The sequence below is a fragment of the Falco cherrug genome, chromosome 1 (genome assembly GCF_023634085.1).
Source record: "Falco cherrug isolate bFalChe1 chromosome 1, bFalChe1.pri, whole genome shotgun sequence".
Lineage (NCBI taxonomy): Eukaryota > Metazoa > Chordata > Aves > Falconiformes > Falconidae > Falco > Falco cherrug.
This window is the reverse complement of record NC_073697.1, coordinates 97,814,794-97,824,466: the sequence shown is the minus strand read 5'-3', so window position 1 is coordinate 97,824,466 and position 9,673 is coordinate 97,814,794. Positions and strand designations below refer to the sequence as shown.

The window sequence follows — 9,673 nt, the reverse complement described above, 5'->3', positions numbered from 1 at the left end:
AACCGGCTTCACAGCACTAGGGGCAAAATACAGGTGGAGATGCCGGGGATTGAACCCGGGGCCTCATACATGCAAAGCATGCGCTCTACCACTGAGCTACATCCCCTTGTTGCACAAGGGCTCCCTGCGCGGCGAATATGAAGCTTATCCCGGCCTGACGTCACGGCCCACGCCGCCACGTGCTCGGCCCCACGTGCTGCCACGGGAACGGGGTGGGGCGGGCGGGCGGCAGCGCCCTAATAGGGGGAGACGGAAAACATCTTACTTGTCTCTGTCCTCGTTAGTATAGTGGTGAGTATCCCCGCCTGTCACGCGGGAGACCGGGGTTCGATTCCCCGACGGGGAGGTTGTACTGTTTTTGGCCCTAGCGGCCGTTTTAGGTGGGGCGGGCCCCGCGTGGGGCTTGGTGACGGGGCCGCGACACCCGCCGGGGGACAGCCCGTGGGCAGAGCTGCTTTTTATGCCGGGGAGGGGAGGGGGGCCCGCCGCGCTCCCTCTCGGAGCCCCCCGCCGCTGGTGGCTGGGGGCTGCCTGGGTCCCGCCTCCGCCCTGCGCGCGCCGGAAGTCGGTGTGGAGCGCGGGGGGCACCCCTCACTGCTGGCGCATGGGTGACACCCGCGCGGGGCGGGCAGGCGGCGAGACCACCCGCACTCCGGGCTGCGCTGGGCGGGGTCGTATCCGCGGTCAGGAAAACTGCTCTTCGCCGCCGAAATAGCTCAGTTGGGAGAGCGTTAGACTGAAGATCTAAAGGTCCCTGGTTCGATCCCGGGTTTCGGCAGAAGCCTTTTGTCTTTCTCCCCGCGGGTGGCTGTGGGTCCTTTTGACGCGGGGCCGAGCCTGCGGCCTGCACGACGGAGCGAGGGGCAGTGGCCCGGGTGTCACCGGACAGGATCACGCGTGCGGGTGCTGCGGCTGGCGTTGGGGTATGGGGCGGCCCGCGAAAGAGCTTGGTGTGTTATCCTCGTTAGTATAGTGGTGAGTATCCCCGCCTGTCACGCGGGAGACCGGGGTTCGATTCCCCGACGGGGAGACTGCGCGTTTTTTTATCTCTAAAACTTATTTTTCCTTCCCGGCACGACTCGCTCCTGACTCTGGTGATGAACAGCCGAGTTTTGCTGTGCCAATCCAGAGCGTTCCCGTACTTCTAAGAGGCGCCTGAGGTTCACGCCTCGCTTTGTAGGCGCCGCAGACGGCTGCCAGCACAACGCGGGAGGCGCACACGGCTGCGCGCCCCCCCGTGCCTTCTCCCTCCCCGCAGCGCTCCTCGCAGCACCGGCGGGACGCGGCCCGATTTGGACAGACCTGGCCGGCAGGCAGGGCGGGGTATGCGGGCAGGGGATGTAGCTCAGCGGTAGAGCGCATGCTTTGCATGTATGAGGTCCCGGGTTCAATCCCCGGCATCTCCACGGCGGGCCAGCTCTTTTTGTTGGGGTTTTTTTTTCCCGTGATGTATTTTATTCGGGGTTAAAGTTGCCATGTCACATTAAACGACAGAAAACCGGCGGAAGTTTCCCAGTGGCACAAAATGGCACTGTTTTGGTCACTGGGATCTCCTCAAGACTATGCAAACACACAAGACTGGGGGTTTCATTGCCCCACAAAGTCCTTGTCTGGTTTCACCCCAGCTGGCAACTACATGGCACGCAGCCACTGCTCCCCCCGCCTGTTCTGGTGGGATGGGGGAGGAGAGAGTCGAAAAAAAGGTAAAACTCATGAGGTGAGGTAAAAACAATTCAGTAACCTAAATAAAATATTAATAATAACAATTGTAATGAAAGGAGAGAGAGGGAGAGAGGAATAAAATCAAAAAGGGGGGGGGGGGTAGTGATGCACAATACAACGGCTCACCACCTGCTGACTGATGATGCCCAGCCAGTGCCCAAGCAGCCATCAGCCTGCCCCAGCCAGCCCCCCTGTTTATAGACTCAGCGTGAAGTTCTGTGGTCTGGAATGTTGCTTGGTCTGGAATATCACCTGTCCCTTCCCGATTTCTTGTGCCCCTCCAACCTTCCCACTGGCAGTGCCTGAGAAACTAAAAAGTCCTTGACTAAGTATAAACATAACTCAGCAACAACTAAAACCATCAGTGCATTATCGATGTTGTCCTCATACTAAATCCAAACCATAGTGTTGTACCAGCTACTGAAAAGAAAATGGCCTCTATCGCAGCTGAAACGGGACAGCCCTGCAGGCACAGGGCAGCCGAAAGGAAGGAAGCGCCAAACCCTGCCAGCCCGGCCCCACGCCTCTTCCCCCAGCACCCAGCAGAGCTGGCTCCCTGCAAACCAGCACAGAGCTGGCTCGGGGGCTCTGCACCACAGTCCCAGAACCAGGGACAAAGGGCACAAAAGCCAGGACACTGCAGATGACCAACTGCGCTGGTTGCGATGGTGCAGGAGCTTCTCCCTGGCTCAGAGCTGGTCCTGTGGCACCTTCTTGCCCCTGCTGTGCTGCTCCAGCCAAGGCTCGTGGGTAGCCCCTTGGCAGCGTGAGCAGGCTTTGCTCGGAGCTCTTGGGAAACAAGCTCCATGCTTTGATCTCCTCAGGCTGGCCAGGCTCATACGGTTCTACCTGGGAAACTCTCCAGAGCCGGGAGGGCTGAAACGTATGGCCCAGAGCCCAGAGCCCACGTAGAGCTTGAAACAGCTTTTATTTACACAGTTTGGTTACCAGCGGTTTTATCTGCACTGCTCAGTTATCAATGACAAATCCAACTCTCTCTGGTAGGGAGAGCTGACTAGCAACAGCAACGGATGTAAAAAGACATTTTCTGCCAGAGTGGTTAAAATGCTCCTTGTGCTATTTATTTACTTGTGTTACTTCTAGTTGTTATTTTGAGCCAAATGTTCAGCTAGAGTACTGGTAAATCTGAAGAACCCCATTGTAAATAGCTCCCTGGACAGGATCTCTTTGGGCAGCTGTACTTCTGGAATATACCCTGCACCCTGGGACAGTTCCTGCCCCAGAAAGTTTGAAGTAACAGGCACAAGTAACAGACTTTTCAGCACAGGAAATCAGTATTTATTGGTTTAATAGGTCGTGGTTTGTTACCTGATGCCTGTACTGATGCCACTGTATGGGTACAACTGTATGTACATTTTTGTCAAAGTATTCTGTTAAGGGAAGGTTGCTGGCTCAGCAAAAGGACAAGATGTCTAAACTCCCAAATTACCAAACTCTGATTTAGTGTTTAGCTATAAAGAAATCTGGGCTCAAAGTTTAGGCCAAGCTGACTCTAAAAGTTGTTAAAAATGACAATGCAGGGACTTGAAATTAAGGGAGTCAGCCATGGGAAGGATGGGGAACAAAGAATGGATGGGGAAAAAGAACACTATGAGCTTGACAGAGGGAGAGCCTCTTAAGTAGAAAGAAGCCTCCAAGTGAGGAAGTTCTGGAAGCAAGAGGAGACAAGTTGATGGAGTGTCGCAATTCACAGAAAGTTGGTTGAAAGTAGGACAAACATCCTACTACTCACCAAGCTTGTCTTGAAATTGTAACAAGGGGAACTCGTACAGACAGTGCAGGAGAAACATGGAGTGTCTTTGTTCATAGAAAGCCCACGCTTCTGGGTGGGGGGACCCAGCCTGGGAAAGCACTGTTCTGCAAACCAGCCAGAGGTATTTAAGGACTCTGTTGCATTAGGGCATAACATCTGCCTTGCAATCCAGATATAACACAAACCTGAGCCTTTAGGGGTGTACTGCTCCACCATTGGACTTGGACATGAGGTACAAACTCACACAGGATGCTCAGCAGCTGGCTGTGTACCTTAATTAGATGAAGAACAGCACTGCGTCATCTTAATTTCTTCCTGTTATAAAACTTGTCTTGTCATGAAATACAGTGCCATGTGCCTTTTCAACTATTTTCAGACCAGTTCCAAGTGCTTACTCTGAAACTAAAAGAATAAGCTTAACATTATTATTGACTTTCATATGAGGAAAGACCTAAATCTGAAAGGCTATTCCAATCTTTGATGTTTATACGATTCCAAATACATAAGCCAATGAGCACAATTCTAACCTGAGAAGAAACCAAAAGACTTTTGTGGATTTTTTTCCCCAGCTAAATGACCTGAGTGTTTGAGGTTATTATTACTATTGCAATGCTGAATTTTAATACAAACACAAGGCAGCAGAGACTGTGAAGCTCCCCAGCCTATTCCCCTCCCTTAAAATCTCCATGTGTCAGGCAAATACAGGCAGGTTTCCCTCAAACCAATCACAAAGCTGTTGCTGGGCTTCTGCTCTCTTCTTACTGGTGTGCAGCGCTCAGTGTTAAGGAGGCAGCAGTTTTCCTTGGGTGCTGGCAAAGGAAGGATTTTGTAGGCCAATCGAACCAAATGGCATCTCATGAATCTTGCAAAGCACCATGTTGTCCTTGAATGGCTGTGTAGCTTGACTAGGATGGCACAGGAGCCAACAGAGCGTAACAGAGCTCTGCTAGAAGGTGCTCTGTGAGAACAGAGTGGGAAATAGGAATCATTATTATTATTACTATTTCTATTTATGACTGATTTTACCCCAGTGGCCTTAATCCTGAGTTATAATCTCTATTATATCTCAGGTGCATACTCCACTTTATGCATATATATACTCACTGATGGTATCTCAGGCAGACTGTCACTGGGACTTGGATCTCTGTAACCATCAGGCCTTCTTTGTCCCTCGCTTCAACCCTTCCCTCCTGGGGCTGCCTGATCTCCATCCCTTGGCAAGAGTCTCCTGCAGCCTTCCTGATCCAGAACGGCCTGAAAAGCAGAAGACTGCACCAGCCTTGGGCCCTGGCAGGCATCCCAGCATCACTGTGGCAGCTGCACACCACTTGTTTCCCCTGTGCCTTGCTCCCACAGGCCATGGCTGCACCGAGGGCATGGCACAACCCTGCCTGCAGGCCTCACCCCACCAGGCCCAGCTGCACCGCCTCACCACGGCCCTGCATGCCACTCTCTCTATCATGCTGAAACACGCTGGCAACTCCTCAAACAGAAATACACTGCTTTTTTCGGAGTAGGACAAGGGTCGCTCTCCCTCCAGGCACCTCAGAAACTGCCACCCAGCAAGGCCTCAGGGCAGAGCTGCCCCTCACCGTGCCCCGGGGAAGAAAATCAAGGAGGCGCCTTTGAAACAGGGACGCAACCGTATGGCTTTACATCACCGAATGAAATGTGGGGGTCTGAAAGGCGCTTTAGGCACGGGGGCGTATAGCAAAACCGAGACGGCTGGGCTCGCCGGGGCACCACCGCCGCCAAGCGCCCCTCCGAGGCTCCGGGCCGGGCTTTCCCTCGGGCACTGCACGCCTCCGCACGCCCCGCTGCCCCCTCCGCGCTCCGGGACACACTACCGCCCCCCGCCCCGCAGGAAACAGTGCCTGGCGGAGCGATCCGCGCCGCGGGGCGGGGCGGCAGAGGCTATATAAGGGGCGGGAGGGGAATGTGTGGCGCAGTTGCAGCTGGGTAAGGCTGAGGGAGCGTTGTTGTGCTGGCTTGGTCTGCGCGCCCCCGCGGTGAGTGCTCCGCGCCTCGGCCTCGCCGTGCCTCCGCGAGAGAGCGGAGGGCAGAGCCGCTTGCCGGGGCGGCGGCAAGGCCTAGAAGCGCGCTGGTGGGCCGGGCGGGATGTCTGCGTGTGCTGAGGGGGATGCGGCAGCAGGAGATGGCGGGCGGGGCGTAGGCCGGGCCGTTCCCCTTCCCCCTTAGCGGCAACACCGCGGGCCGGCAGCCGAGAGAGGCGGGAGAGCTGGCGGGCAGCTGCCGGCAGCATGGCGGCCGCGCGGGCGCAGCGGCCTCTCAAGAAGGGGGCGGGCGGGAAGGGGGGCGGGGCGGGCGGGAAGGGGGGCGGGGCGGGCGGGCCCGCCGCTCTGACGTCATGGAGCAGGGCTGCCCCGGGGGAGCCGGGCCTAGCGGCCGGGCCCCGCTGTGGCTGCCCCGGGGCGGGGGGCGAAGGAGCTGTAGCTGAAGTACTGTGGGGTTTTTTTGCTAGGTAAAAATGCAGATCTTCGTGAAGACCCTGACTGGCAAAACCATCACCCTGGAAGTTGAGCCCAGTGACACCATTGAGAACGTGAAGGCCAAGATCCAGGACAAGGAAGGCATTCCCCCTGATCAGCAGAGACTCATCTTTGCTGGCAAGCAGCTGGAAGATGGACGCACGCTCTCTGACTACAACATCCAGAAGGAATCCACCCTGCATCTAGTGCTGCGCCTGAGGGGTGGCATGCAGATCTTTGTGAAGACCCTGACTGGCAAGACCATCACCTTGGAGGTTGAGCCCAGTGACACCATTGAGAACGTAAAGGCCAAGATCCAGGACAAGGAAGGCATTCCCCCCGATCAGCAAAGACTCATCTTTGCTGGCAAGCAGCTGGAAGATGGACGCACGCTCTCTGACTACAACATCCAGAAGGAATCCACCCTGCATCTAGTGCTGCGCCTGAGGGGTGGCATGCAGATCTTTGTGAAGACCCTGACTGGCAAGACCATCACCTTGGAGGTTGAGCCCAGTGACACCATTGAGAACGTAAAGGCCAAGATCCAGGACAAGGAAGGCATTCCCCCTGATCAGCAAAGACTCATCTTTGCTGGCAAGCAGCTGGAAGATGGACGCACGCTCTCTGACTACAACATCCAGAAGGAATCCACCCTGCATCTAGTGCTGCGCCTGAGGGGTGGCATGCAGATCTTTGTGAAGACCCTGACTGGCAAGACCATCACCTTGGAGGTTGAGCCCAGTGACACCATTGAGAACGTAAAGGCCAAGATCCAGGACAAGGAAGGCATTCCCCCCGATCAGCAAAGACTCATCTTTGCTGGCAAGCAGCTGGAAGATGGACGCACGCTCTCTGACTACAACATCCAGAAGGAATCCACCCTGCATCTAGTGCTGCGCCTGAGGGGTGGTAACTGAACTGACTTCTTGCTGACTTCCAAGTAAAAGTTTGTCTACACTTGTCTGTTCCAATAAAGCTGTTGCATCCACAGTTCATGTCTAAAGTTATGTGAACAGCTCTTAGTTGGCCATTAGCCAGTGTAGCTGTCTAATAAAACTATAATTACATAGTTTCCACATACAGAGAGAGGCATTGCAAAACTGCCTTATGCAAGGCTTACACATGCCCGGTAAGCGTAACTAATCCTTTGGCTGTGTTTTTTCCCGAGTTTGTATAAGTGTTCTCATAACTAGCTGAAGCGCTGGCTGAAGTTCAGTGCCAGCCTGCAGATGTTACGCAGCTGTTTGGTTGTGTAAGCATGCAAATGTAATGTGAAACTGCAGTTGTTCTTGAGCTGGGAGGTTTTGCCCCCTAATTGCCAGGTCCTGCCCCAGGTGTTTTTGCCATGATGGAGTAACGGTGCGAAGGTGATGGCAGGGTTTGATGAGATGCCAGCAGCAGGCTCTGGCATTTGGGTGGCTGTGTGGTGGGAGGTGATGAAACCTCACTGCTGACAGACAGCCTTTGGGCCAGGGGCTTGGAAAGTGCTCTGGGTAGTGTGAGGTGCTCATCATCCAGTTACGGGGTAGACATCTTTTGGAAACACTTGGGCATATTAAGCAAACTTTGTTATTTCAGAGATAGTAGCTTATTTGAAGTCTTCTAGAATGTGCTTTCCAAGTGAAATGAGGTGAAATGTCGTGGCGCATTTCTCATGTGCTTTAAAAACAGGAAGAAGGGGTCTCCACTGAAGTCTGTTGTGGAGGTTGCTGAACGTGGGAGGTGACGAATACATAAGCCTGCTGTACTGGGGACTGGGAAAAGGGCAGCTGAGAAGTAAAACCTGAAAGATGCCCTTCATGAGCATGGTGATGTGATTTGCCTTTGGAGGGGGATGTGGCGGGGGCTCGAACAGTGGTTTCAGCTCATGACTGACCTCAGTGGGATCTTACACTATCCAGACTGGAAGGGTGGGATAGCAGGATTTGATTCAAGTAACACTGAAGAATTCTTGATTAAGAGAGCAGTGGAAGATGCTTTCAGTGTTTTGTCACCTGGAAGGAGCAAGTGTGGATGGTCAAGATCTGTGCTGAACTGGGGAAAGCTAAATGCCACTGAGCTAGCACCCATGCTGGGTAAGAGCTGGTGTCCCACCAGTGCTGAGCTCCTGTTGTGTCCCAGCAGGGGCTGGCCTTGGCCTCTTGCCTGTGTGTCGTGGCTTTGTGGGACACTTGGTGCTGGGTGGGAGCAACACGGTGGTGCTGGTGCAGTGCCCTAACGGCACATGGGGGACCCTTGCTCAGCTGATGTAGTCCTCAACTGATGTAACTGAGCTCTCAACAAATGCAAATGACAAAGCTTGCCGTTTATGGCTTCTCTGGCCTCTTGAATCATCTACATTTGTGCAGCAATTAAAAAGTTCAGCAGCCCTTCAGCAGGGTTTTGTGTATGCGGTAATAGACCTCCTTAAATGTGGGAGTCTGACCCACTTCAGGGGTGGGTGTTTCTAGGAGGGATCTGCTCTTACATGAAAAAGAAGATGATGCAGCCTGGTTATGTTTTCATAGCTCCTTTCTCTATGTGCCCAGGAAGCTTTTGCTTGGAAATCTGGTGATCGGGGGAGGCTGAGGGGGGAAAGCTGGAAAAAAATAACTGCAAGTGGTTCTGATTTGAAGGTGGCCTGACTGCTGCGGGGGGAAGAGCTGCAGGAGGACATGGGGACATACAAGGTCAAAAAGCTGCACGAATGATTCAGGTGCTGTGTCTTAATGAATATTTTTTTTTAAAATGCCTCAGTGAAAAAAAAGTGCAACGCTGTCCTTAAAAACTACAGTGCTGTACAAATACATAACGGCCTGGAGTGTGATCCAAGTGGTCTGCTGCACCCAGGCGGAACAGAGAGCTGCTTGGAGGAGAAACCTGGGCATGGTTTCATAAGTGGAACCAGCCTCTGCCTCTTGCAACATGCTGATCTCTGCGGGTGGCTTTGCTGGATGTGACAAACTTAAAGGGGCTGGTAACGGTGGCACTGTGAACACTTTGGAGCATGGCACCTGTGAGCCCGAGACCACAGCTCAGGTAGGATAAACCACAGAACAGCAATGTTTGGTGAAAACAGCAAAGCATTTTGTAAACAAAGGATGTCTTTTGTTGTAGCTGTGATGATACCTGCTGCCCCGCTTTGGACAACTCCACACAGTTGGTGCGGTCCTGCAGTGCCTCGGGGCATCTCCTGGATGTTACCTGGGTTTACTGGGTTTGGAAGGAAAATTCCTTTCACAGGATTTCCTTCTAGCAAAATTTAAAGTAGAGGAAAGCACAGCATGTGCTGAAAGCATTACTGCTGGGGAAATGGGGCACAGCCAGCAGCTGCCTCCCCTGCCGAGACCTGGCTGGTATTGAACAGAGACACGTGCTCTGGCCATTAAACAGAGGTAGCTATCAAGGTAAAAATGTCTAGAAGGAAAAAAAAAAAAAAAGACACCATTAAGTGCAAAGATACAAATGCAGGTGTCCCACCAAGGTGCAGGCCATGGCAAGAGCTAGGGGCTGGGCTTTGCCCAGCTGTGAGCTGTGAGCTTGTGCCTGCCTGGAGGGTGGCGTTGGGCAGGTGGGTGCCTCCGGTTTCCAGACACTTTAGCTCAGATCAATTCATATTTTGGACGAAGATGTGTAGAATTATTTTAAAATAGGCTGTCCCAAGCTGGACTCTTCCCTTTGTTCTTTATTTTCTGCTGACTTCTAGATG

The 9,673-nt window shown here is 53.5% G+C and overlaps 1 protein-coding gene and 5 non-coding genes across 7 annotated transcripts; 5 read left to right on the top strand and 1 right to left on the bottom strand.

Annotated features, from left to right (window-relative positions):
- Positions 1-34: 34 nt before the first annotated feature.
- Positions 35-106, bottom strand: TRNAA-UGC (transfer RNA alanine (anticodon UGC)). The gene has a single exon. It is a non-coding gene; the product is annotated as a tRNA-Ala (tRNA).
- A 166-nt stretch (positions 107-272) lies between these two features.
- Positions 273-6,975, top strand: UBC (ubiquitin C). 2 transcript variants are annotated; one of them, XM_055699862.1, is made up of 2 exons: positions 273-291; positions 5,979-6,975. In XM_055699862.1, the coding sequence occupies exon 2, from the start codon at positions 5,985-5,987 to the stop codon at positions 6,900-6,902; it is 918 nt and encodes a 305-aa protein (XP_055555837.1). In that variant the 5' UTR covers positions 273-291; positions 5,979-5,984; the 3' UTR covers positions 6,903-6,975. The 2 variants fall into 2 exon arrangements, with proteins under 2 accessions (XP_055555837.1, XP_055555832.1); XM_055699857.1 differs by lacking the exon at positions 273-291 and adding an exon at positions 5,365-5,505.
- Positions 275-346, top strand: TRNAD-GUC (transfer RNA aspartic acid (anticodon GUC)). The gene has a single exon. It is a non-coding gene; the product is annotated as a tRNA-Asp (tRNA).
- On the top strand, positions 706-778 carry TRNAF-GAA (transfer RNA phenylalanine (anticodon GAA)). The gene has a single exon. It is a non-coding gene; the product is annotated as a tRNA-Phe (tRNA).
- On the top strand, positions 959-1,030 carry TRNAD-GUC (transfer RNA aspartic acid (anticodon GUC)). The gene has a single exon. It is a non-coding gene; the product is annotated as a tRNA-Asp (tRNA).
- On the top strand, positions 1,335-1,406 carry TRNAA-UGC (transfer RNA alanine (anticodon UGC)). Its single transcript has one exon. It is a non-coding gene; the product is annotated as a tRNA-Ala (tRNA).
- Positions 6,976-9,673: the final 2,698 nt, after the last annotated feature.

Excerpts from the sequence above, each read along its gene's own strand:
- UBC (XM_055699862.1), top strand. The coding sequence starts at position 5,985 with ATGCAGATCTTCGTGAAGACCCTGACTGGCAAAACCATCACCCTGGAA.